The sequence below is a fragment of the Phymastichus coffea genome, unplaced genomic scaffold (genome assembly GCF_024137745.1).
Source record: "Phymastichus coffea isolate CEN01 unplaced genomic scaffold, Cenicafe_Pcof_1.1 PCOF00125, whole genome shotgun sequence".
Taxonomy (NCBI): Eukaryota; Metazoa; Arthropoda; class Insecta; order Hymenoptera; family Eulophidae; genus Phymastichus; species Phymastichus coffea.
The window spans coordinates 391,206-417,684 of NW_026706936.1; the positions used below are offsets into that span (position 1 = coordinate 391,206).

The 26,479-nt window shown below is 52.2% G+C and overlaps 3 protein-coding genes across 7 annotated transcripts; 1 reads left to right on the plus strand and 2 right to left on the minus strand.

Moving 5' to 3' along the window:
* Positions 1–3,093, minus strand: LOC131671383 (uncharacterized protein DDB_G0284459-like). The gene is made up of 5 exons (XM_058947758.1): positions 2,740–3,093; positions 2,017–2,297; positions 668–1,960; positions 224–587; positions 1–134 (listed from the first exon to the last, which is right to left on the minus strand). Exons 2-5 carry the CDS (start codon positions 2,265–2,267, stop codon positions 81–83), a joined length of 1,962 nt encoding a protein of 653 aa, XP_058803741.1. The 5' UTR covers positions 2,268–2,297; positions 2,740–3,093; the 3' UTR covers positions 1–80.
* Positions 3,094–4,129: 1,036 nt separating this feature from the next.
* Positions 4,130–7,300, plus strand: LOC131671396 (nucleoplasmin-like protein). Of its 4 annotated transcripts, none has more exons than XM_058947778.1 (5): positions 4,130–4,289; positions 4,606–4,718; positions 5,181–5,394; positions 5,471–5,550; positions 6,152–7,300. In XM_058947778.1, exons 1-5 carry the CDS (start codon positions 4,268–4,270, stop codon positions 6,272–6,274), a joined length of 552 nt encoding a protein of 183 aa, XP_058803761.1. In that variant the 5' UTR covers positions 4,130–4,267; the 3' UTR covers positions 6,275–7,300. The 4 variants fall into 4 exon arrangements, with proteins under 4 accessions (XP_058803761.1, XP_058803762.1, XP_058803763.1 ...); XM_058947779.1 differs by having other exon boundaries at positions 5,495–5,550; XM_058947780.1 differs by lacking the exon at positions 6,152–7,300 and adding an exon at positions 5,708–6,012.
* A 7,468-nt stretch (positions 7,301–14,768) lies between these two features.
* On the minus strand, positions 14,769–18,481 carry LOC131671398 (homeobox protein MSX-2-like). 2 transcript variants are annotated; one of them, XM_058947784.1, is made up of 3 exons: positions 17,529–18,481; positions 15,551–15,747; positions 14,769–15,244 (listed from the first exon to the last, which is right to left on the minus strand). In XM_058947784.1, exons 1-3 carry the CDS (start codon positions 18,172–18,174, stop codon positions 14,990–14,992), a joined length of 1,098 nt encoding a protein of 365 aa, XP_058803767.1. In that variant the 5' UTR covers positions 18,175–18,481; the 3' UTR covers positions 14,769–14,989. The 2 variants fall into 2 exon arrangements, with proteins under 2 accessions (XP_058803767.1, XP_058803766.1); XM_058947783.1 differs by having other exon boundaries at positions 14,769–15,262.
* Between the last annotated feature and the right edge of the window lie 7,998 nt (positions 18,482–26,479).

Genomic DNA, 26,479 nt, shown 5'->3' on the forward strand with positions numbered 1-26,479 from the left:
AAAAATTTTTCAAGCACAGTAGTCACACGTGAGAATACTACGGGGCAAGTCTGAGGCACTTAAACGAACGTTCACTTGGTTTAATCCCACGATTCGTCATCTTGCGTTGCCAAAGCTGTCTCGACTGGAGGTGCCTGAAAAAGCGAGGTACAATGATTGATGAGTAATAGGCTTGTACTTGAAAAAATTGCACGTATTATTACGTGCTCGGAACAAAACTCACAACAAAAGAATTAGAACCAGCTTTGGGCTCTGAAGGCTTGCTCTCTGCCGGCTTTGGAACAGAGCCACTCGGTGAATCCCAATTCTCTTCCCAATCCTTCGCAGGCTTACTGTTGAAGGATGTAAGGGAGACATACGATGGGCTGTCGTTGTCATTTTTGTTTCGGTCAGGCAAGCTTCGTCCAAAGGGTTTGTTGCTCCAATCTCGATCATGACCCCCGTTATCGCGGAAACCGCCAGGTAAGCTTCGGCCAAATGGCTTTTTGCCCCAGCTGTCGTTATCGCGAAAACTACCTCCACGTCCGCCTCTACCACCTCGATTACCTCTGTCTCCTCTGTCGCCATTTCTTTCATAGGGACTGTGTCTGAAATAATACGGAAAATGAAAAGTTGGAGCAGAAAGATGATGTTAATATATAGCGGCAAGTAGAAATCATGAACTGACCTATTTCCCCGTGAATGTCGGTGGCTGAAGGGATCTCGTCCTCTGTCTGCAAAGCTTCGATCATTTCTATCTCTAAAGCTTCGTTCGTTTCTGTCGAACCCGCGATCATTATTGGACTTGTTTCCAAAACCGCGACCCCCGCGACGCTCTCCGGAGAAGCTACGCTCACGATCATTAGAGTTTCCAAAACCGCGCCCGCGGCGATCCCCGCTGAAGCGGTCACGGTCACGGTCATGATCACGATCACGATCACGATCACGATCACGATCACGGTCACGATCACGATCACGATCACGATCACGATTATCACCGCCAAAGCCCCTATTTCCACGATCCCAACTGGAATCACGCTCACGGCCACTAGAGCCTCCACCAAATCCAGAGCCGCCAAATCCTTTTTGCCCAAAACCTTTAGCCAGACTCGCCTTGGTAGATCCGCTGCCTTCGCTTCTCTGACCATCTGAGTCTGATTGCGTTCGGGCGCTTGGTTTGAAAATGGGAATGTCCTGGGCTACCGGTGCCGGTGTGTCATCGTCCCAATTTTCTTCACCGTCTGCCGCTGTAGCTGAGCTAGTTATTGGCGTTGACCGAAGTGCAGGTGAACTGGAACCATTGTTGTGGCTGCTGGGAGGCTTAAAAATTGGTATTTCAGCAGATGGCTGTGGCCTGCTTATTTCGCTGGGTTCGTCCCACGATTCTTCCTCGTCTTCATTGCTAGTTTGAGTTTTGCTTGGTCTTGATTGTACTTCTGGTGTGCGAATGCTATGATGCTGTTGTGGAGTACTTGACACGCCACTTGGTCTAAAAATCGGTATGTCAGTTGCCGCGGGTGGATTATTCTTGCTTTCCGAAGGGGCATCATCCCACCATTCTTCTTGGTCTTTAGCTGCATGGTTAGTGATAAGACTAGTACTATTGCTTTGCCTTGAAAAGCTTGGACTATAGGCTGGAACATTATCTGACTGTGGAGTGGCTGCATGGATTTGTCTTGCTGCAGCTGGATTAAAGATAGGTATTTCGATTGTCGCTTGTGGAGATTTGTAACTGGAACTTTCTCCCGATGGTACATTCCAGTCTTCATTGTCTACTGCAGGAGTATTTGCGAATACAGGAGCTGTCGCAGGTGGTGGTTTCCATGCCCCGTTTATATGACTGGCAGATGGTGTTGGAGCATCCCAGTCTTCGATGACAGGTACAGGAGGTCTGCTTGAGAATCTAGGTTTTGATGTACCAAAGGATTTTCCAAAACTGTTGTTTTGTGAGAAATTGTTGTTACGTTTTGTTGGATCAAACCTAGAAGATAATGGAGCGGTATATTTGCACCAACAAGTAAGCATGAGACAGTATACCTATTGCTACTGTTTCTTTCATGTCTAAATGGCCTTCCTTCTCCGTAAGCATTTGAGCGCCTCGACCCTCCATAGGAGGAGGGTTCAACCCAATCGTCAATATTTGCTGGGCTTGCCAGAGCTTCATAGCTGTATTTGTAGCCATCTGTGATTTTCAATGTTTGATGAGTACTTGAACTGCAGCTGGATGTAGCAAGTGCTTTTGGGGTACTTGGAGTACTTGGTAAGTCCCAATCCTCATCTTCAACCATTTTTTATATACCTTGATTGTTTTTATGTCACTACAATTATTCACAATTTTTAACATTTGAATATTTCAGATAATTGCATATTTTATTAAACATGTAAATAAGATTAAATATTTTCAACATATTTCGAACTTATTAACAGTTGTTATAAAGTATTCAAAAAGTACCAATCAAATTTTGAAGACATTTAAAGTATAAAGTGGCTGTTGTCATTAACTCAAAGATTTAGATTAATGTAATAAAAATGCCGACCAAGTGTGCAAGGAAATTCAACCGAGCTAATATATCTCAAGTTTTTCACGTGGGAAAAAATGGCTTGGACATTAAACAGCTGATTTTAAATAAATAGTCCGAGCAAATACAAGTTGATTTGTTAGAGCGAAATCAATAACGCGTATCAACTAATCTCATAATATTTAATCTAAGTAGCGTTTGTTTTTTTTTCCGTGCAGCGAACGTGAGTAACTTAACCTACCTGAGATTTTTCACGATACAAAACCGAATCCAGTATTCCTACGTTATACCTCCAAGCCGGTCAAACTAATAACTTAAAAAATGTGGTCCAGTGTACGGAAAGGTTTCGTGAATAAAAAAAATAGCATCTTATCTTAAATCATGCTCAGTGCTCTGCACTGTCAAGGGGATCCTAAACTGTTCACTAAACTCTCTCGTATTCCCGCACTGGCCACTGATATGACACACTGCACTGACTATTTGTACAATACGTACACACAAAGGCAATGGTGCCACACTATCAAAAATATATACAAAAACACAAATAATGTTCGGGAGAGATGAGTTTTATCAAGGAGAAATGTTTCGTTGATTGTGTTTTCTTCATTGATTTTTCTGAAAAGAAACGCAGATTGTTTCAACACATCATTTGAATTGCATTTAACTTGACTCGAACAGGTAAATACGCGTATTAATATTCATACTTGCTAGTTTGTTACGTACTCTGCATATTTTAATGGAAGGAATATATGTTATTTTTTTCTCTAAATTAGAGATTGCAATTACGATTTCAATTTTGTTTATATATAGCAACGCAGCTCTTATAGCTTATAATAGTTATTATGCACATATAGTAAAATTAAAAATGAACACTCGATCGTTGTTGATTTTTATTATGCGTACATGTATCCTGGAAAGATAATTTATCTAGGTCTAATAATTATTTAACAAGTTCAAAACGTCATTAACATTATTGAAAATAACCGCGCATATTTTACGTATATACATACATGTATACACATATTACATACATCAGCATTTTGCAATCTGCTCTGCATTTATTTTTTTTAAAATTGTAAATATTATTATTTTATTTTTATACTTTTAAATGACTGAAATCGATTTATATCGATACATCGATAAATAATTTTCATGAATTCTAGATATGAACGAGTATATTATCAAATTATTATTTATAGTAGTGCACAATTCAAAAGTATGTATGACGTATGTGTTTTGTAAAAACAGAAAATATATCTACCTAATCTCTAGTATAACAAATCAATTAAGTAACATTTATTCACTTTAATTCTGTAGGTAATGATACTTAATAAATTTAGATGAATTTGTATTGAACATAATATTCAATCCATCTAGTCTCTTTTACAGCGTTTCTAGATGAGTGAGCGTATATAAGGGAAAGTGGAATGAAAATTAAAATATAATATAATAAATTGTAGATTGTAGAAAATCGTAAATTGCGCGAGAACAGCAGATGTCGCGGAGAGCGCGGCAGCTATAGATATATTGAATATTGCCAGAACAATTTTTGCGTGCGCACATTGAGGTTATAAATTAGAGCTTTCGAGTCGTGTATAGCGTCGCGTGGCGTCGCTTCGGTCGGATACTTTCTTTCCCCTTTCGCCGTGTGCCAACTATCCCCTCGGTCGCCACGGAATTATTCACTTTGCCTGTACGTTCGACAACGACGCACGCTAGCGACCTTAGACTTCAGCCTCCGATAATCGGAATAAATCAAAGCAATCACAATGGCAGAAGAATACCTTTACGGTAAGTTTCATTGTACGGCTTAGCCGACGTATTATTAGCGCGAAATTTCAGCGAATTAAACATTACTTGCGGTACAATGAACGTTCGTTTTCGGCGTTGCGTAGACGCCGGTAGGAACGTTCGGCCATTGTTGAAGGCAACAGCTCTAATTTCGTTAACGTTAAGTGGGAGTTTTTTTCTTTTTTACCTAGCTTACACAACCTTGCACCGAGCGTAACTCTATGTAGATATCCTTTTATGTAGATTTCCAACTCGCTATGAATATTGTTTACAAAAGACTAAAATCATTTCCGTTTGTGTATGTGTATGCGGGTAGGAGTCACGTTGGACGGCGCCAAGACCAGCGAGGTTTGGGATCCAGAACCAAAAAATGAAGACTCTGACAGCAATCAACAATTTGGCGTAGATCAAAAACTCATCATCAAAATGGTAAATATATCTTTGTGCACATTTATTTTGAGCAATTGAACTGACAGCATCGATTTGCAAGACTTCAAGCCCACTCCACGAGTGACCATCTGCTTTATAAAATTAAATAAAACTTGCTATGATCGATAATTTGGATAACAAGTAAATAATCATACTGTTATGATTGAATAATATTTAAAGATTATATACATTAAATCCATGTGATCATTCTGAAATTAATGTGATTAATTGTTGGCATGATACTTTTCAATATTTTAAATTCATATGGTAAGGAGTAAAAAGTAATTGAGATATCTTATGAAATAAGAACTGAAATACAATGTATTTTAAATAAGTAAAATGTATTATTTCATAGAATGCTTTTGTTTGTTCAAAGGTTTTGTAAGTAAAAGTGTTGAACTGAATTTGAACTGTTTTGTAAATATATTAGATAATTTAAACTTATTATTAAAATATTTCTAGGCACTTTTGGGACCAGAAGCTAAGCCTGGTGAACTGAATGTTCTCCAAGTAGAAGCCATGGGACTCAAAGGACCGATAAAAATTCCCATTGCTCTCCTGGAAATGGGAAAGACTTCACAAATTATTCTTGACCTCAGTTTCCCAGATCCACCAGTAACCTTTTCGCTTATCAAAGGAAGCGGGCCAGTTCACATAGTTGGACATAATCTCCTTGGTATGTTTACATAACAATAAGATTAGTTGTATAAAAAATTGTTTATATCACTTATGATATTATAAATCTTCAACAGCTACACATATCGATGAATTTGAAGACATGGAGGATGAGGAAGTTGAGGTTGAACATTATGAAGATGAAGACGATGAGAAGGTATGTTGAATTTTGTATATATTATAGAAAGAAAACTTCTTTTCTATTAAATATGTTACTAGTTGAGGGGAAGTTTATTGTTAATGAGATTCTTTTTTGAGTAGACATTGCTCCCTTTGTAGAGTGAACTATTATTTGTAAAGACTGGCCATAATAGTTTCAGGAACCACAAAAGAAAAGAAAACTGTCCTCAGAGTTAAATAAAAATGGCACCAAACGCGCCAGGGTGGACGAAGGGGTAGACAAGTGATTGTGTTTGACAATTTACTTTTGTTTTATATATCATTCAACTTTTATAAGGCGATATCGAATCGATCTACAGTATTTTCATAAGACTAAAAAGGATAATTACTATTCAAACTTTCAACGACAATTTCTATAATTTCTTGTAAATATAAGTATGATTCAGTAAATCTTTACCACTTGAGTTCTCTTTTTAATAAACTGTCGTACAAACAGGCAGCTCAAGAGTATGTATTGATGACCTTTCTCTGCATCTTGGCGCATCAGTCAATAATTGTCGATAATAAACGTTTCAACCCCGTTCTAATAAAAGTAATTTGAAAAACAAAATGTAAAATACTTTTTATATGCAATGTAGGACCAAGAAGATGAAGAGGAAGAAGATGATGAGCCAAAAAAAAAGAAGAATAAGATTGCTGGACCACCCAAAAACAAAAACCAAGTAAACAAGAACCAAAACCAAAATCAAAAAAAGAAGTAAATTTGGTTGAAATATAGCTACGAAAAATCACAAGATCACGTATATTAAAATAACTGTAAGTTTACTATTAGCATTTTGTAAAAGTGACATCGTTTTATTATCACTTCCAACGACAAGCGCTCGGTAGTTAATATTGATAATGGATCATTATATTGTGATTCTGGTGTGGATTCTGAAGCAAGTGGTTTATTTATAATTTATTAACAAATTAATTGAGAAACTAAACATTAAAATAGCTGTCACGCAGAATATTATTAAATTTTAAGAAACAGTAGGCTTGTACTTTTTATCGTTTATTTTGTACAGCACTTTGTTTAAACTATAATGCTAGCTTCAGAATCATGCAACAATACATTTTCGAGTGCTGAAGAAAAATCCATTTTGTTATAGTGCATAAACTTTCATATACATTCAATTTCACAAGGCAGAAAAAAAAGCATATTTTTTTAAGTATACATTTTTCATCTTTAGGAATACACATGTATAGTTTAATTTTAGACACGAAGAAGTTGTTCTTATTCTTATCTAAAATGAATAAATTTTTCATCAAAAACTCAGTTTTGTGGCTGCTTAACAAGAGCAGAATTGAAAAAAATAGAAAAAAAAACTCGTTTACCGATTTATAATGTACAAAGCATCAATTGATTTTTACGCTGTTCTTGCATTATTAGCGAGGAAACGAGTATGAGTGACCATTGGATTGTTCGTGTCAATCTAAAAACAAACTTAGGGCTAATGATCAAATGTCTTGAATTTGTTTTTGAAGGCATTGAAGCGATTATAATTGAGAATAGTCCAATTGATAATTGATAGTGTGAAAAGGGAGACTAGAAGTATTCGTATTTGTGCTAAAACATTTTGCAATGGGAATAAGCTGACCAGAACTAAATAACATTTTATTTTGCAATAAATCCTCATAATGGGTAGACGCTGTGTATTTTACAAATATAACTAAACTTCTTTATTTGTGTGAATGATTATAGTGTGTACATTCATTTTGTACATATATGAAATAAACGAAATAAATTTCCGACCAGTGAAAAATGGCCTTTAGACTTTTGAATGATAATGTCGAAACCTAGCAAGAAGTGGCTACTAGCATCGCAGTAAGCTTCGACGTTGGTTCCTAGATTATCGACCGGTGGTCGACAAACTCATCAGTGTGTAGTGCTGTTCGGAAAAGAGTAGAGGGCGCAGGCAGCTCGAAAAAAAATGGCAAACAGTATAAACGAGCGTTATATAATTAATAAACTGTTGAGTCTTGTGAATGATTGGCGAGCGGAGCGTGGATGTAATTGTTTGTCCAAGGCTGGCCCAGGAGGGAGATCGAGGCTGCAGAGAGCACGCTGAAGCAGGCTGGTCGGAGGTAGAAGCGAGGGAACAAGGAGACTGGCGCGATAAAATAAAAGGTAAGAAGGGAATTGGAAAGCGAGATGGTTACGGAGAGGAGAGCGCGACGAAACGAGCGCTGCTAAAGTGGCGGCGGCGAAGGGCAAGAGAGTGGAGAGCCGGTTCGAGGAGAAGAGAAGAGAGCGGAGAAGCCACTTAATGATCGCACATAAAATTTGCGAAGGAGAATTAAGACGTTGCAGCGGTCGGGTAGCTCTAATAAGCAATCGAGCGCCCAGTCCAATTAATGTCCGGCGAGGTGTAGCAGCAGCCGCGCTCTCGTTCGTTTTGTCGCTGCTCGCCTGAATAATTGGCCCGATTAATTTGCCGCGAGCGGTCGTCGAAATATGGGCGCAGAGCGTCGCGGAGCGCGCGCTCGCAGCGTCGCACTCGCAGCGTCGCGCTCGCGCTCGCGAGCGACACGGATAGTCGTCTGTCGAGGCAGAGCAAGAAGCGGAGAGAGGCTGCTTTTTGCAGGCTCTTTCGGCTCGCGCGCTGCTCGGCTCGCGTTAATTGGCCCGAGCAATTAATTGCGACAAGTCCCGACGATGTTGCGGGGGGCCGCGCGCCGAGTGGCGAGTGCCCGGGAAAGCAAAGGAAACCTGTTCGCACGGCCGCGCCGCGGAGGACAATCGCGGCGGGCGCGAGGCCGTTGCCGCCGATATCCGATTATTTGCGCGCGGCCCGACGTTAATCGCTTAATCTGCGCTCGGGTCGCCGCCGCTAATCAAGACTCCCGAGTACGAGCGGGCTTCCGATATTTTTGCCGGTGCTCGCGCAGCGCCCGGGGGCCCGAGGAAAAGCTCGCGCGCGCGCGCGCGCGACTAATTGGCCGATAAATCAAGCCTGCCTTTGCTCGCAGCAGCGCGCGCTCCTCTCGACGTCTCCCGCCGATCGTCGACGCGCGTCCTGCAGCGGCGTCGTTAGGTGCTGCCGGCGCGCGCGATCCGCGCCCGAGCAGTGCGGAGGCGCGGCTCCTCGCGGCTCCTCGCGGCTCCTCGCGGCTGCTGCCCATTGTTAGGGCCAGCCTCCACGCGCTAACGATCCCCGGCGTCCGACCGCGCGGGTTCGCGGGCCTGCCTTTGTCCTTTGTCCGGGCTGCCCGATTGCGCGGGCTCGCTGCGACTCGTTTTGGCGCTGACAGAGCCTCGGCCGGCTTTTATCGCCGCTCGCTCTCACTTATTGTAATTGTGCAGTGCGCTGCCGGCAATTTGCGAGCAGTATAAGCATATCGTAGAACGCGGCGGCGCTGATTTACGCCGCGACGCACTTTATTAACAATTACCGGCAACCTGGGTGGCAATTAAACTCGCCGGCCGGCTGTCGCGAGAGCTACCGCGAAGCGCGCATTGCATAATTCTGCGCGCCGAGCAGCCGCGGCCTGCGACGCTTAATTGGCTTTTTTGGCCGGCGATGGGCCGCTCGCGCAGGCCCAGCAGAGCTCAACGTGGCCGGCATTCGTTCACGCTCGCGCTAATCGCTGCAACCGAGCAAAGAGCCTGGCCACTTGCACAGCCGGTGCGCGTCAGCGCCATTGTCGGGCAGCGAGCGCAAAACTTTCCGAGGCGTCGGCTATACGCGCATCGGAACTTCGGGACGACGGCAACGGCGAGCGATTAGATAGCGGGCTCGGCCGGCGAGGAAGTGACATAAGCAGCGCTCGAAGAGCGGGCTCATCAAAATACCTAATCTCGGCTGATTTCCATCGGCGGCCGATGGGCTGGCCAGCGCTCGAACAATCGGAATAACAGCGCTCGCAAAGGCGGACTGCGAAAATCACAAACAATGAATAAAGATGCGGTGCGGCGAAGTTGCGTCAAGCCGAACGAAGAGGCTACTTAGTGTTTCAAATCATTGATCCGCAATCCGAGGTCAGCGCGCGATCGGCTTGCGAAATGGCGCTGGGCAAAAGTCGGCTCGACGCGTCGATTACCGCCGCCGGGGGCCCCGGGGCTAAAGTCATAATCGGGCTGATCTGCAGCGATTGATCGTGTTTGCTCGCGGCACGTGCCGGCCCGGCTATCTTTCGCAGATATTAGATATACGGAGAAGGATATGGGCCGGGCGGCCTGGGATTATTAGAGGGATTAGGTGCCGCGGCTGCTCGCTTAATTATTTGGCTCGCTCCCTCGGCTTCGATCCCTCAGCAGACGCGCGCGCTCAGCAGCCAGCCATTATTGCCGCTCCACACAATAACCTGTCAGCGATATTACGGCCGCTTTTTCCGACGAAAAACCCGGCCTTTTCAATAAGGGCATCCTGTAACCGCCTGGCAGCGCCGAGCGCGCGACCAAAAAAGCGCGCATCCTCGCCTGCCTGCCCGCCTGCCTGCCTGCCCTCCTGCCTGCCCGCCTGCCTGCCTGCGCTTCTCGGAAGACAATCGCGCATAATACATATGCAGTGCTCGGGCGCGCGCGACGTCAGCGACTGCGTGTCCGCCTGCAGCGGGCCCCGCGCCTCGCGATAATTGAACGCCCAACCCGGAGCCCTCTGCGCTCGCCTGCTCGCTTCTCGCCTCTTCGCTTTCGCAGCTCGCCGAGCGCAGGCGCTTTTTGCCCGGTCGCCTGCATCGAATAATTAGATCGCGGCCGCGCCGCCGACGATGAGTCCCCGAGTGCTGCAGCGACGGCCGCGACGACAACGACGCCGCCATGAGAATCCGAAAAGATTCCGCTGCTCAACTGACCCCTGCACTTCGCCGTGAGCATTGACCTTCGAGCGCCAAGCTGATTGTATTCCGATTGCGCTGATTGCGCGCGCCCGGCTATAATCTAATCGTTTCATTAATCGGTCGACAATCGCCGGAAGCCCGGCGCGCTTTCCAGCTCCAGCCTCGGCCAGCTGGCCGTCCGCCGCGACAATGTCGCGCACTCCGGTTTCCCGAAAGGACGCCCGGGCAGCGCAGCGCCAGTTCATCTCTGGACAAAGCCGGCGACGAGTCTATCGACCGACGGCGAAAGAGTGCAGCCACTCGGTCAGGAGGAACAACGGGCCGAGTATCTGCCGATTCACGCGGCCCTCGGCGATCGCTGACAACTCGACTTTGTCAGCGATGACTCGGCTCCGGCTGATCGGGCGCCATTGTCGGCCACTTTCCGGCCACTTTCCGCGGAGCTGAGTCGGCCGTGCGCGCAGAGCCGCCAGAGCCGCCGGAGCCGCTCGTAAAGGGGACGCTCTCGGGGCTCGTAACTTTGGAGCTCGCGGCCTCTCCACGCACTCTTATTTATTCGCGGAGAGCGTTTAATGAAAAAAGTTGCGCTCGCGCCGCAGACGAGTGGCGACGCGCGCATAATGGCTCATCTGGCTGGCTGCGCTGCCGTGGGCGGAGGGCGGAGGGCGGCCGGCAGGCAGCGTCGCTTTTCTCGCGCGACTTATCGGGAGCCCGGGCATATTTAATTTCCGCTGCCGAGCGCCGCCGGCGAGCCGCCCTTATCTACCCTTTTCCAATAAGGCTTTGAAGCGCTGGCTGCTGGCGGCGCTGCCGAGAATTACCCCTTTGCAACGGCACGCTATCGCGCCCGCCGCGCACTTTGTCTCGCGACAGCTCGCGGCTGGCTCTTTGTTCGGCGGCGCTCGCTAAGCCGTCGCCGCGCGTCCCTCGGAGCCCGATCAATTTTCGCCAATTGCATCTCGCGGCGTGACGTCGCGCGCTATCTGGGCCGTGTCCGCCGACGCCGCCGCCGCCATTACGGCCGCCGCTATTGCTCGATGTTTTCAACAGTTATGTAATTTCCTGGCCATTGTCGGCCCCGCAGTTATCGTCCGTCGCCCGCGCGCGCAGTTCCGACAGCTCGCCCAGCCGCCACCCCCTAGCAACCGGCGCGACCGGCGCGACCGGCGCGACCGGCGCGACCGGCGCGACTGGCGCGACCGGCGGCAACCCCCCGGCCGCCAGTCCTACTTTGCGCAGGCGTGCACTCGGCCAAAGTTTCTGGCCTGCCGCGTCGCTCCGGCGCGCTATCGACTGTCGGCGGGCTATCGACGCGGCGCCTTCTTTCCCTCCTTTCGCTCGGCCGCGGAGCGCACTAATTAGCCCCGCGAGCCGCGCGCCGGATCGCCAGCTGTCGGCGAGGCGCGCTCGAAAAACTTGGGCCCGGAGCGCGCCGGCTCGGGGCTTTTTGCGACGAAGCGCGAGCCTGCGCTCCTCGGCGCGCGCGCGCCGCTGAATATGCATAGGCCGACAGCTCGAGCGAGGCGCCTAACGAACGGCCTCGCTCCGGGCACAATGACAAGTTGACAGCGCGCGGCGCAGCGCCGAGACAATGGCGGCGGCGCCGTGGAGCGCGATAACGAGACAGCGCTGGCTATTGCGCTGCCGCCAGGCCGACCGGGAGCCTCGGCTAATTCAGGTCTTATTAATAAACGCCAGCTGGCACTGGAGCCCGCGACGCGGCGAGGCTCGTATCGAGCGGCGCCTGCGCAGGCTGCCGCCTCGCGGAGGCGCGGGCCGCGGCGACGAGTGCCGACGGCCACGTCAGCCCCGCCGGCCTTCCGCGGGCCGTCCAACGCCGCTCGTAACTCGGCGCGCAATTAGAGCGCCGACAACGTCGTTGAGATAGCGCTGGGCCGCTGGGCGCTGGGCCGCGGGGCCAGGCGCTCCTCCGATGCTTATCCGCCGAGAGTTGATCGCGCGGCCGCGGCCATAACGAATATTTAATTAAACGCTCAGCGAGCGGCCGTCTGGACCGAGGCGACTGCTGCGCCGCCGGGGGGCAGGGGGGCGGCCAAATTCCCGGCTTATCTGCGCTGATGAAGTCGAAATTAGTAGCCTGCTACCGTACGGAGCGCACGAACGGCTGGAAACGAGCCGTCGGATTCTCGGGCGTTGTTTAAGTAAATTGGGCCCCTAACCGGTTTTCCCGCTCACCGTCTTACTCGCCTCCGCGCTGCCCGCGGCGCTCGCGTCGCGGCACGCACTGGTTGGCCAGCGAAGCGCTGAAATTTCGCTGCACTCGCGCGACGCCGCGGAGAATGGCTAATTAAGCCGCGAGAGCTAATTAGCCGGCGTTGGCTGGGGCTTCACCTGCGCGAGTCCCAATTAAAGTCGATCGCGACTACGACTACGCGCCCTTCGATTGTACTCGCGGCTCGCTAATTTCTGCAGCTGCGGCGCGCCGAGCAGCTCGGAGCTCGCATCGAGCACCCGATGACAATCTCGGCTAGCGGTGCTAGGTGTGGTCCGACGATGCTCGCGCGCGCTCCTCGCAGTCTCCTCGCAGTTCCACGAACGCCCGGCCATTATATTCGCCGGGCAGGCCGAGCCGCGCCAGCTCCGGTCCCCGGCCCTCGGCCTCGTGCATCGGGCATCGTTTAATTAGCTCGCCGCGTCAATCGGCCCCGAAAGTCCATTGTGCCGTTGCTGTCGCTATGACTACGCGCGCCCCAGCGGAGGCTCGTTTCTCGGCGCGCGCCCGCTGCATTTGTCGCGCTCGCTCGCAGCGGCGATGCGAGCCGGCGAGCCTGGGAGAGCCTGCGAGAGCCTGCGAGAGCCCGCGAGAGCCTGCGAGAGAGCGCGCGCGTCAGAGCGCGCAGGTGAACGTCCGAGTTATTGTCGGCGCGCTAACAAGGTGCCGAGCGCGTCCTTTTTCAGAGATGCGCGCGCCCGATATAACGAGAGTCCGACTTTTTGCGCATTCAAATATCGACTAATTGCCCGCCCCGAACCCGAACTCGAGCCTCCGCGGCCGCGACGGCGCGGACCGAGCGCTGCCCGCTGGCTCTCGCTCTCGACCGCGCGGCTAATTAATCGACCGGCCGAAGCGCGCGACGGCTTTCCTCCGCCGCGCTGCGCGCGCCCCGATCCGCAGCAGATCTACAGTTTATGCGCAATTAAAGCCGAAATTCGGAATTCCCCGGCGGCAGATCGCGCCGCGCCGATAAGGCTCGCCGAAAGGCCGAAATATACGAGCGGCCGCTACTGAATTTTAATAGCGTGCGCGCCGGCCGGCCGAGCGCCGCGCGGACAATGGGCCGCCGGCCACTGGAAAAGTGGAAAATGACCGGCCGGCCGGCTAATCCGGCGCGCGTGTGCGCCGTGTAAATTAGCCGGCGCGCCGTGCGTAATGGCGTGTCGATGCGCGAGCGCGCCGCTGTCCTTTTTCTCAGGTAGCGCGCGCCGCTTAATTTACGACCAATTAATTTGGATAAACCGAGCGGCTGCGGGTGCGCGCGCTGCGCGTCCGCACGGCCCCCGGCTGATGCGGCCGACGCGGCCGATCCGGCCGATCCGCGAGCCAGCGCCCGAGCGCCGCGCTCGCTCATTTGCTTATTGATTCGTCGGACGCGCGGGCGCGCCATTAATCATGTTTCCGCGCTCGACAATGGCGGACACGGCTCGGCGTAACGGCCGAATACCCGAGTGGCTGGGCCGATTCCGAGAAAGGCCGATAAGCCGCCGCTCGCTACCGAATAAATAATCTAATTAACATAAGTAAGAGCGGGCGACACTGCTCGGCTGCAGTCCTCCGTTCGCTGGCCGCTGCCTGGCAACAAATTTGAAAACGGGCCATCGCGCGCTATCGATCGGCTCCCGCGCGCCCAACAGGCCTCGCGCTCGACGCGACCCGCTATTACGTATTCCGCGCGCATCGCCGCCCATAATTGGCCGCCGCCGCCGCCAAGTATCGACAGAAGAAATTATTCTTTAATTAATCGGCGGATCCGAGCGCGACGCAGCGGCCCGTTGGCGGAATACAATGAGCGCGGCCTCAATTAAAATAGCTCGTTCCGGAATAAATATGATCGGCGCCGATCAGCCTTGTGCGCGCGGATCTGCATGTGACGGGCGTCCCTCCGCGCCGAGGCGATCCGCTCGGCTCCGCGCCTAATCGCGGGCCAGATCTCTCGCTCGCTCCTGTTCACGTGTTCGGGCGGCGAGGCTCCTTTGATCGAACAGTCCTGAGAAGCAGCTAGCGATCTGGACCATCTCCGGCTCCTCCGCTCGCGTCGAGCCGCGCTGCTTTTTTTCTGGCCGGCTCGCTTTCGAGAGCCGATAATTAGAGCCACTTTCCCGGTGGGCCGACCGAATCAGCCTCCTTAATGAAGAATTATTGGGCTGGCCGCGCGCAGGGAACAAACAACAAGCAACAACCTCTTGTGTATTCAAATCACTTTTATTTCGCTATGCCCAGCTCTCGGCAGCTTATCTTACAGACTCGCTCGCTGCTGCCTGCCCGCTCGTGGCTACTTACAAGTATTTACACAAGCCCTATGTACACGCTGCTCACTCGGTCGCCGCTGGCGACGCCGTCGCCGCGGCCGCGCCTCCGCCGCCGCTATTTACACTATGTACACAGTGCTGAGATCAAAGGGGCTACCGGGGCGAGCTCAGGGCCGGTGCGAGGGCGGCGGCGCCATGAACATGGCCGCGGCCGCGGCGGCGTGCGTGTGCCTGGCCATCGCCGCGGCGATGAAGGGCGGCACGGCCGCGGCCGCCGCCGCCGCCGCCGCCGGACTGCCGGCCGGGCCCACCCCCGAGAACATGAGGCCCGAGCCGAAGCTGGGGTGCAGCAGCGGCCGCGCCGACAGCCGCAGCTTCTCGATCTCCGCCTCCTGCAGCCGCTTCGCCTTGGCGCGCCGGTTCTGGAACCAGATTTTCACCTGCAACCAGCCAATTCACACCAGCCTCATTCACCTGCACTGCGGCTCGCCTGGCCGCTCGGGCCCGGTCCGGCGGCCCGGCGACCCGGCGAGCGGTCGGAGCCGCCGTCGAGCGGCGAGGCCGCCCGGCGGCAGCGCGCGCTGCGTCGGCGCGCCGGCGAATCGATAGTCGGCGCGCAATTAGCCCGAGCCAGCGAGAAGTCGAATGAAAAAGGCGCTGGACCGGCGCGCGGGCGCAATCGATACTCGCGGCGCGACGGCGCGACGCGGTCGCGCACGCCTGCCTACCTGGGTCTCGGTGAGGTGCAGCGACGAGGAGAACTCGGCCCTCTCGGCGATCGTCAGGTACTGCTTCTCGCGGAACTTCTTCTCCAGCGAGAGCAGCTGCTGCGTGGTGAACGGCGTCCTCGGCTTGCGGTTCGGCTTGTGCTTGCGCAGCGTGCACCGCACAGGGCCCGCGTTCGGCCCCGGCAGTCTCAGATCGCCTGCAACAAGGTCGCGCTCTGGTCAGGCGCCTGGCCGACTGCCAGCGGGGGCCGGGCCGCGATAAGGCTGTCGGAGGACGCGGCCCAGGAGCCGCCGGCGGCCGGCCGAGGGCTGGGCAAAAACCGGGCGGCGCGTCCTGCCGGGCGCTCGCGCGCGCGCGCGACGTCTTCATCGGTAATTGACGTGCGGATCAAGGATTAATTGACAGTGTTTAATTGCCGGCAAAAAGGCCTGATGGATGCGAGCGGTCGGAGAGGCCGCGCTCGATACGCGCGCTCGCGATTGCCGCGGACTCGAGTGGCGGCGGCGGCGGCGACGGCGAGGAGGCGGCATTGTTCGCTGACATGTGTTATCGCGCCGGCCGCGGCAAAAACTCGAGCGCTATCGCCGCGATGTTATACACAATATCCCCTGACAAATACCCCGACTGGCGGAGCGCTGCTCGGTCGGTCGGTCGGTCGGTCGGTTGGCCGCTCGCTCGACGGCTCGGCGGCTCGGTGGCTCGGTGGCTCGGTGGCTCGGCGGCGCGCGCAAAAAGCGCTTATTGACAGTCGCGATAAATCTCAATTCATTGAAGAAACTGCACGGCAAAAATCCGCCGCAAATAAACATCGGCGCTGCTGACTTATTGATGCCGATTGCGGAAAAACTGATAAGCGGCAATTAACCGTCGGCATTCCAGCGCCGGCTCGGCTCGCTCGCGCGGAAAAAAGCCCAGCAATATTCGCCGCCTAACAAGCACGCCGCTTTTTGCATCCGCGTAATATGCGCATTATGGGCCTATGACTCTATCAGCGGCGGGCGCGCGCGAACGCGGCGGCGCGGCACACTTGGCCTCACACTCGCGCTTTATACGGCCAGCCGCGCGACCGCCGGTCCCGCAAGATTTCTTTCTCGGAAGCAGCGCCTTTCCCATCAGGCTCGTCGAGCATCACACGCCCGGCGGCCGCTGGAAAAAGCGCGAATTTCGAATGAGTCTCGACTCGGCCTGACCGGACTCGCCGCTGATTGCATACCCGTTCGCGCGCGAAAAACGCGCGAGCCTGTCGATCGCCTGCGCGCATTCCAGCGAATCTTCGTTTCGCGTCGCGCCCATAATCGGCCGGCACTCGCGAGTCCCGCGGCCCTCCGGCCCTCCCGCCCTCCCGCCCTCCCGCCCTCCCGCCCTCCCGGCTCGCTCGATTGAGCTGCAAGAGCGTAGCTAACGAACGTCGATAGGCCTCGCGGCGCGGCTAATTAAAGCGAGCGAGCCGCGATATTAAGTTGGCGGGCTTATCGGGCGAATTAATTAGATACGGCCGGGCACTTGCCTCGCGCGCTCGCCGCAGACAAACAGCCTATCGCGCGCAGGCGAGAGAATCGATGATAGGCGCAATTGAGCGGCCCGATAAGCGCTGCAAGCGCGTAGGCGCGCGCGCGCGGCCCGCTAATTGCCGGGCGACGCGCGGCCGCCGCCGCGGCGTCCCCGGCCCGTCGGCCGGCCGCGGGCCCGCTATCTGGCCCCGCGAGATTAAGTGGCCACTGGCCTCGCGCCGCCGCGACTATCTCGGCGCGCGCAGCGCCGCCGCCAGATAAATTCAATTAAAAAGCGCGCCTCGCAGACGCTATCGCGCGCCGAGCGAGACGCGCCGGGCGATCGACGGCGCGCCGCGCTGCCCGTCGGCCGCGGCTCGGCGCATGCGCGCCGCGCCGGCAGCTCGTTAGGGCTTCCTCGAAAGCTCGTCCGACTGGTCGCCGCGGCAAACATGGCCGTGGCGCGCGCGCTAATGAGGCTAGTTACCGTTGGGGCTGCCGGCCGCGCCGTGGCCGTGGGCGCCGTACAGCTGCGCACCGTGCGGGCTGTGCGGGGTGTGCGGGTGCGGCGGTGGCGGCAGCCAGGCGAAGCCGGCCAGCGCGTGCGGGAAGCCGGGCGGCGCGCCGGCGGCCCAGGCCGGCGGGCCCTGCGCGAAGGCCCGCGGCAGCCCCGCGTGGATGGGCTGCGGGTGCACCAGCGCGCCCGCGCGGGCCCCCGCCGCCCCCGGCGCCGCCGGCCCCGAGCTGTCGTCCGAGTCCAGCACGTTCAGGTCCTCCTCGCTGCAGCGCGAGTCCTCCGGCCCCGGCGCCTCCGCCGGCCCCGCCGGCCCCGGCTCCTGCTCGTCCGCGCTGTCGTCGCTGGCGCGCTCCTCGGGCTCGCGCCGCAGCAGCCGCCGGCCCGAGCAGCCCGCGCGGCTGAAGTCCCTGGCGGCGATGCGCTGCGCCGGCGGCCCGCCCGCCGCCGACTCGGCGTGCCCGCGCTCGCGGTGGCGCGTGCCGCTGAGCAGCGCGTCCACGCTGAAGCTGATCTTGGCCTGGCGCGGCGCCTTGAGCCCGGCCGCGGGCGGCGACGCGCGCTCGCTGGCCGCCTCGGCCGGCGGCGCCGGCTGCTGCTGCATGCCCGGGCCGCTCATCGGCCGGCGCGCATCGCCGCGGGCCTGGCGCTGCTGCTGCTGCTGCTGCTGCTGCTGCTGCTGCTGCTGCTCGCGGGTGGCGTGTCGCGCTCGGGGCCTGGCTCGGCGGCGCGCTCACTCATCACCGCGCACTCGGGCACTCGCGCCTCGTCTGCCCGCGGCCGCGGCTCGGGCTGCGGCTCCGGCGCGGGCGCGTCCGCGTGCTGCCGCCGTCGAGAGCGCGGCTGCGGCGCTGCGGCGCTGCGGCGCTGGCCGACTCTCGGTGCGTCTCTCCGCGGCTGGCGGGAGAGAGAGCGGCAGCGCAGCGGGCTGCCTCGGAAACGGCACTGATTACCGGCGACGCCGCCGAGCCGCGGCTCGCGAGCGCCGCCCCCGCGGCTCGCGCCGCCCGCCCCCCGGCCGCGCCGCCCGGCCAATCGCGGCCGCGCCGCGCGCTCCCCGCCGCGCCCCCCGCGCCCGCCCGGGAGGGGCGGCGGGGAGCGCCCGCCCGCCCCCCGCCGCCCGGCCGCGCGCCGCTAATTGTCTAATTCCCGCCGGCCGATTGATTAGCGGCGGGTCGCGGCGCGCGGGGCCCGTTGCGCTTTCGGCGGCCGCGCGCACGGCCTTCGCGCTCGCTCGCCGGAGCCGGCGTTTTGCACGTCACTCGGCCGGAATTTACGCTGCCGGCGAGAGTCTGGCGGGGCCGCGGAGGAAAAGACATTTCTTCGTTAACGTCGAGCTCGACAGCAGAAAAGGCCGGGCCGGGCCGGGCCGAGCCGGGCAAAGAAATTGATTCTTCGGCGTCGGCGAGCGAGAGACTGGAAATTACGGGAAGACACGCGATAAAAAGGAGGCTTGCGAGTCGCTCGGGAGGCGCAGTCGGCGCTCGCCCGGCCAGACAATGGCCCCGACTGGATTATCGATTGTCCGCGCCTGGCGAATCCGCTTAGGCAAATCTCGCGCCGGTAGACGCGTTCTCGGCCTCTCGGCCACTCGGCCAGCCGCCGAGATGCGAGTCGTTCGCGCTCCGAGCAATTAATTTGGCGTCGCCGCCGCCGCTGCTGCCGCCGCCGCCGTCGCCGCTCGCCGCCGCTCGCCGTGCGAAAGTGCGAGGTGTCAAGCTGCAGCGCAGTCTATTAAAGTGACTCGGCTGAATCGCAGCTCCGCTACAAAATGGCTGTCGTTTAGCCAGGATTAATGGTCTATGCGCGCGCGACAGCGGCGAGCGGCAGATGCACTCGAGAGCTCGCTCGGCTCGGCGCGAAGCGGCGTTAACCTCATTATGTACAGCTATCTGGCTGTGGCCTCCATTATGCTCTTTTTATACGCGCGCAGGGGAAGAAATGAGCTTTCATATTTGAACGGCGTTTAGCTGGGCGTTTCACGCTCGAGTGGCTCCCCTCGGCGCGCACGCACGCTCCTCGGCCGGCTCGTCCCTGCAAAAGGGCTATCTCTCCGGCTGTAGGCCGCCACCTTATAGCCACTCGGCGAGCTCCGCGCACACGCACGTACACACTCGGCCCGGCATTATAAAGCCCGCTGACAGAGATTTAGAGTGTATTTAACGTTGAATTAGTCCGGCTCTCGCCTGCCTGCCTGCAAGCGTCACTTCTCTCTCTCTCTCTCTCTCTCTCCCTCTCTAATTCTTCGCGCCTAATAAGCTGACGCTAATCGATTGACTTTTAACGTTTCCTCGAACATCATCGTCATCTCGGCCTGGGAACGGTCCAGCCCCGACGCGCGCATCCTCGAGCGCGCGACAAAAGGCAGCGCGTCGGCGTTGGCTGCTCGGTAGCCGTGCACTTCAAAGCCGCCGAGGCCCAAGGGCCGCTCGCGTACTCGCCTATCGATTCATCTTTCCACTCTGTCCACCAACACAGCCCCGTTCATTAGAGCCATTGCGCTTTTCATCGCCACCTCCTACCAAAATCCACTCGAGCAGCACTGTCCTCGCAGACGTTGAAGCTTATTCAAACAGTAAATGATATTCTACGCTTCGTCCGTTGAGCGCGCCGGCTTCAACGCAAGCGACAAAGACAGGCCTCGCTCTGCGCGGACATCAGCAAACCTTTCCCAACTCCGATAAACGCTCGCTCACCTCGCTTCTTTCCTACGGGCTGGAGCTTCATAAAGAGCCGCGCTGCTTCATCTGACAAACACAGCTGTCCACAAACTAGTTCCGCACTCTCGTTTTTCAATTTTACGGCTCGCAATGTCACAGTCATCTTTGCTACTCGATTGCACTTGCGAGCCTATTGTAGACTCGCAATGCGCACTCGCACTGATATCAACCAATGCATACTTTCAAAAGTGCAGTCACTTCGTCGCTTCGTCGCAAAGGAGTTTTTATTCTCATTCGCTTCTTTGTAACACCTGGCATGCATGCTTTTACATAACGTTCGTAGTTCATTGGTTCGATCGACCGACAGTGTTTTACAAACCACTCCACGTCCGTTTTGCAAAGCTATTTTTTGAGCGTTACTGCAAAAATAAGTGTGACGAAAAGCGACAGATATGTCAATCCTGTTAATTCAATGCAATTCTACGTACTGCAGCTTACCCAATCACTGCAAAGGTTAGTAGCATTATCTGCAAAAAAATTATCTCCAAGATTAATTAAACAAACTAAAGTAATTCTCTTCTTGATGACGCATACAAAGTAACAAAAAGCTTTCAATTGACGAGGACTATTATTTACAAGCAATATGTCCAAGTAATCCCTTCCAAATAGAAGGTTTGTCCCAGTAGTTCTACAAATGTTTTTGTTTCATCGATTAGAGTACAACATTTGCTTTGCATATAGCCAAAGCAATTTACAGTAGTTTACAAACAGTTGGCCTCGATTCTTTCAACAGAACCATTACGCTTATTTCAGTCGCATATTTGCATCTTTCGAACAAACATCGTCGAAAATTCTTATGTTGGGAAGAATGAAAAACACTTTCTTATTACTTAATACCCCATGAACAAGCTGTCAAGAACTACTTCATTGAAGAGTCAAAGTCATAAAGAGATTGTACGATTGACGTTTAATATTGCTCTTGAAAACTTTTTTACCTTATTACATTTTACCACATTCGATTATTCGCTCACTTTGAGTACTCATAGTTGGCTTGAAAGTATTTTAAAACTCAATTAACAACGATTTTTTCATAATGAACACGTAAGCCGACATTGCCATATTAAAAGAAATTTATGTACACATCGTTACTAAAGTGGGTGATAAAAATCAGATTGAAAATTAATTACAAATATGAGGCGTTTCAAGCCAAGTGTTCTGTTTAGTGCACTATAATACCGACAATCAACCGTTTCCTTTCTCGCCTCTCTTGGCTTAAGAAGTAACAGACAATTGAAACGCAAGCGAGGCTAAGATATGGAAACAACGGCCTTTTTTTGAAAGCTGACAAAATTAACTTATGAGGCCAAAACAGAAATAATGTCATTGTAAAATAGCATTGTAAAGAAGCACTCAGCTTTACGTTTTAATTCTAAATAAAATACGTTAACAAATCCCAAAACAATACTAATTACGAGAAATGGTATAATCCATTTTTTTATTGTATAAGATATTCAAAAAGTTTTTTTATGCATTTATTCTCAAACTGTACAGAAACTTTGGCACGATAAATTCGTGAAAATATGAGATGATTAAACTTTAAAAATAATATAAGGTCGATGCATAAAATCCATCTTCTGCAAAATCCTAAATTTCTATTTCCTATATAAAAAAGTAATGGCCTGCCGAGTGAAGGTATTTTATTGGTAATCTGATTGGCGGAAACGTAGTCACGTGGGCTACCACTGCGTGGCAGCATGAGTGTGTGTATATGCACGTGTACTGGAATTAGTGATATATAATAATATTATATATTAGCGCAGCAGCTCGTATGTTCAGCAAATTTCTGCTAATAAGTATCTCGAGTCGTTTTACTTCGATTTTATATTCATTAATTGAGTATATAAAAAGTAAATAAGACGCTTTGTAGATATTAAAAAAGAATAACGTCCACATTCACTCAACGGCCTAACCTTAAAATAATATGATAAAATATTTTTAATGCTCTTCAATTACATTTATTCTTGAGGCATATAAATTTATTGAACATCTTTGTTACAAAGTTTAGTTTCGAATAGACATCATTAGCATTGAAGAGAATCATAAACTGATTGAATATTTCATAAAATAAAATACTATGAAAATATATGGAAAAATAACCTCAAAATTGTCATGGATGAATTGGTAAAAGATAACAGTTACGTTGCTAGAAGTAAAAATTAAAAAATATAGTTTGCGAAAAGTACTACTCCAAACGAGCCGAAACCTTAATAACTGAGTGCCAGTTTTATTATAAATAATTTGTTTATAAAACAATTTGTTTATAAAATTGCTAGATTTACATGGAAACAGATGAAGCATGACAGTCAAAGCATAGAACTATGTAGTGTATTTTATAATGGTTTTAATTTAATTGAAGCATGAAATTGAATGTTAATATAAACGAGAGGTGAGCTTGACAACACTAGTGAGTTAAAAAACCAAATGAAACTTTGATTTGCTGCTTAACCTTTAGAGGACGGGGATTTGGAATTTTTAACTGCTCAGTATTTTCTATAGAAAATGCATAATATGTGTGTCTAATATCGGAGAATACTCACATGTGAAGTGCCGATCGATGGTCGAGCCACTATAGTGGCTTTCCCGTCCCAGGGGTGATGCTAAATTTGACACTTTGAAAAATTATTTTATTTGGCACTGGAAGATAGTACCCTCGGGTGTTTTATGGTATTTTCGTAATTTTTACCTTGGAATTCGATTAGGCGTTCAAAATTACATCAGAAAATAAATTCACATTCCCTTATACTATAGAAAGTTTTTTTTCGCGACTAGAAGAATAGTTTACCCTTATTTTGGGGTTGGTTTATGGTTGTTTCGTAATTTCTGACTTATAACATCCAATTCGTAATCAGTATGCCAAAAAATCCCAGAAGTAACTTATTTTACAGACTAACACGAGAAACTATTTTGAGCCACTATAGTGGTTTTCCCGCCCTCTAAAGGTTAAACATTAAGTATGCCCTGTAAAACGTGTTTAGTAAGTGGAGTGAAAATAAAAAGAAATTTGAAAATATTTCAGAAAAGTTTACTTCCCTTAATTCATGTTGCAGAAAATTTGGTATCTCATTGGCGTTCAATGAGTGAGAACGCATTAATCTAATTGGAGCACATAAATCAGAAATTTTACTTTCAACCTTTCGAACTGATAATACAGATAATCCCTCTTCGCGAAGGCTAAGAACTAGAACTAAAAATGTGAAGGTACAGTGTCAACAAAGTAACGCTAATAGAACCCGTGCTGTTATTTCTCCAGCTGCTCCAAATATAAACACAATGCATCTAAAAATAAAGTATTGATTTTTCAAATACAAATAAAGGTATAATTATTAACAACATGACTTATGTATTAGTAAAATATTGCATTTTCGACGATGCAAAGAAACCTGATTAAATAAACATAGCAACATTGTAAAGAGAAAGTATTTGTTGAATAAGAAAAAAATTATATGTTGACCAATTGCTGTCAAGTATCGTGAGTATGACAAAATAAAGTAAAGTAAGTACCATAAGAATTGAGACAGAAATTGAATTCTTAATATAAATTTACTTGAAAATTGGTGCTTCGCTTTTACGATGCATTTAGTTGCTGCGACTGCCGTACTAAAAAACAAATTGTCTTGTCTCAAGATTATCCTCTTTAAACAGTCAATGGTCTTACAGAATGAGGAATTCATGTTGTAAAAGCACTTTTCTCTCATCAAATGAGACTCAATTGGTCAATGATTTTTTTGACTAATTTCAAAATGACGAAGGCATTATCCCTCGGAAGTAAAAATATTTGACACTGTCACAAATAGCACTAAAGAAAAGTGTGCCTATCAACGAGAGGGTAGTCATTTTCAAAAAGTCTTGTACGAAGATGACGCGCCTTCTTGCAACAAGTAACGAGCAAACAAGCCACCGAGAAGATTGTTGTTGCAAGGGAAAAAATTCTCGTTACAAGAAGAGGAATGATTGTGGTCTTTGCTTATAGCGGAGCAACTAAAGCGATAGTCAGTGATAAAGTAATGATGTTTATCGAAGTTTTGTGCCGCGCGATGATGTTGAATGTTTTTTGAGCAGCTTCCCAGAGGAAAATAACTTTCCGAGAAGAGGGATTTCGTTGAAGGAGATTGATTTCCGATAGCGAGAACAATTGAGAAGAGCAGGCAAAACGGATAAGTAGTAGCGTAAATTTGCATTGCGGACACAGTCGAGGTGGGGGGTCTGCAGCTAGAAATTTGTTTACCCGCGTAAAAAAGTCAAGTCGGCGAGGGATGGGAGCAGTTCGACTTGTCGACCGGGCCGCGGTAATCCCTTTGGTCGTCGGGGCCCGTGTTTGATATTTTAGGATCGCGCGTGCGGCCAAGCGAGTATTTTCCAAGGGGATCCGCCTCTTTCCACAAGCTGATCGAGGTCAGAGAAAGAGAGAGAGAGAGAGAGAGAGAGGTGCAAACAAAGCTCAAGCTAATCTGAAAAAACGGCCAGTGCAGGCTAACGCCTCCCCAAGGAGGTGGACGACGCGGCGCGGGCGGCTTCGCCCTAAGCGCATCATCACCTGCACGGCCGAGTTTTGTTGGAGCCTAACGAGCAGCATTATTTTGCTAAACTGTGGGCCGTCCGGCAGAGGCCAGCGCCGTCAGACACTTTGCTCGAGCCAACTGGGAATTGGGATTTGGCGACGGGCTGGGCGTCTCCGGGGCGCAGCTCCTCGCAAAAATCCAGGCGCGACTATTTTCGGCAGCGTCCCGCGGTGACAGCTGATTTTTTAATGCCGCGAGTCGAAAGGCCAAGCTTGTTTGCTGGTCGCGCGCTGACGCCAGTGCCTCGGCCAGTGGCAAACGGCCGAGTAATTAGTCGACGGCAAAGTCGAGGCGGAGAGAGCAAAAAACAATTGGTTTCGGGCCATCTATTTGGGAATCTCCGACAAAGGACAAGTACAAAGCGAATGAAGCCAAGTAGAAGCAGTGTTGCTCGAGACTGGAAAAGACTCGAGACGAATTTCCTGGTTCTCCGTTCCTTTTCGGTCGGTTGTTGTTATTGTGAAGCCCGCAGCGCCTGCGCGCGCAGGTAACGTGTGTCAAACTGCCAAATGAGTGGAGGGCTCATTGTTCCGAGGTGAGTGTCGCTCGTAAAGAATCCGGCAAGCTGCTGCTGGCGGCGGGGCGACCCTTCGGGCTACAATATCGCACACAGCGTCGCCCTTTAACGAGCCGCTTGTAAGAGTCGAGCGGCTAATGTGCCGCGACGGCTACCCATTGTGTTTATTTATCATTAATAGCAAATTCATAGCAATCACATAATGGGAGCTCGACACTCGGCGCTCGCGGGGACAATGAGCGAGGCCCGTTTTTTCGTCCGCCCGTAGCGCTGCACATATATCTTGCTGACAATTTCGAGAGCGAATCGCCTTATAATTTAGTCGACTCGCTGGCTTTCACAAATTGTTTCTCGAGCTCGGCGAGCACGCCCGGCCGAGCGGGTATTCGGGTATTCGGCGAGAGCAGTGCACGCGGGCGACGCGCCGCTCGCCGAGCGGGGGGAGGGGGGGAGCGCAAAATGGAGCCAGAAGGGCCGAGGGAGAGGCGACGAGGTGGGTGGGGGCGGCCGCTGATAAGGCCGATAAACGACGATGGCTTTCAGAGGGTGTAAATTTCGGCTCGTTCGAAATTCAGGACAGGAAATTAGAGAGAGAAAGGCAAGGCAAGTTGGGGTGCGAGAGCGCGTGTCTTTTGTGCGTCCTATCGCGCCTACATCTCGGCGCTGATACGGCGAGCCGCGGGAGCCCCGGGGGGTGCGGGGCAGAGACGAGTGCCCGTCGGCCGCGTGCGATTGTCGGGCGCCCCGGCCGACGGGGCCGCCGGGGCCGCCGGGGCCGCCGCCAGTTCCGCGGGAGCGGGGCGCGCATCCGCGAGCTGCCAGCGTCTAATGGGCAGCGGCGTTGCCAAGCCAATGTCGTCGGCGCGGCAGGCGCGATGAGCGCGCGCGATTAGCGTCATCTGCATATCGCGGCCGGGACGCGCGCAGCCGCTGCCCGCGTACCGGGAACCGTCCGCGGGCGCTAGCCGGAATCGGCGCGGCAGCCGCGAGACTCGACGAGCCCCGCGGCGGCTCGGCCGTGCGCCCGGTGGTCGACGCCACAACGGCCGCGCTTGTTCGCCGCGGCCTCCCGCGTCCGATCGCGCGCGCTTCCGGCGCACTCGAGATGCCGCTGCCGCGCGGTCGTTT

Bases quoted from the DNA above. Each gene is read 5' to 3' on its own strand.
- LOC131671383 (XM_058947758.1), bottom strand. From the start codon at position 2,267: ATGGTTGAAGATGAGGATTGGGACTTACCAAGTACTCCAAGTACCCCA. The intron at 1,961-2,016 runs GTATACTGTCTC...ATTATCTTCTAG, and splicing joins GAAAGAAACAGTAGCAATAG to GTTTGATCCAACAAAACGTA. The intron at 588-667 runs GTCAGTTCATGA...GTATTATTTCAG, and splicing joins CGACATTCACGGGGAAATAG to ACACAGTCCCTATGAAAGAA.
- LOC131671396 (XM_058947778.1), top strand. From the start codon at position 4,268: ATGGCAGAAGAATACCTTTACG. The intron at 4,719-5,180 runs GTAAATATATCT...AAATATTTCTAG, and splicing joins AAAAACTCATCATCAAAATG to GCACTTTTGGGACCAGAAGC. The intron at 5,551-6,151 runs GTATGTTGAATT...TATGCAATGTAG, and splicing joins AAGATGAAGACGATGAGAAG to GACCAAGAAGATGAAGAGGA.
- LOC131671398 (XM_058947783.1), bottom strand. From the start codon at position 18,174: ATGAGCGGCCCGGGCATGCAGCAGCAGCCGGCGCCGCCGGCCGAGGCG. The intron at 15,748-17,528 runs GTAACTAGCCTC...ACCTTGTTGCAG, and splicing joins CGCGGCCGGCAGCCCCAACG to GCGATCTGAGACTGCCGGGG. The intron at 15,263-15,550 runs GTAGGCAGGCGT...GGCTGGTTGCAG, and splicing joins TGCACCTCACCGAGACCCAG to GTGAAAATCTGGTTCCAGAA.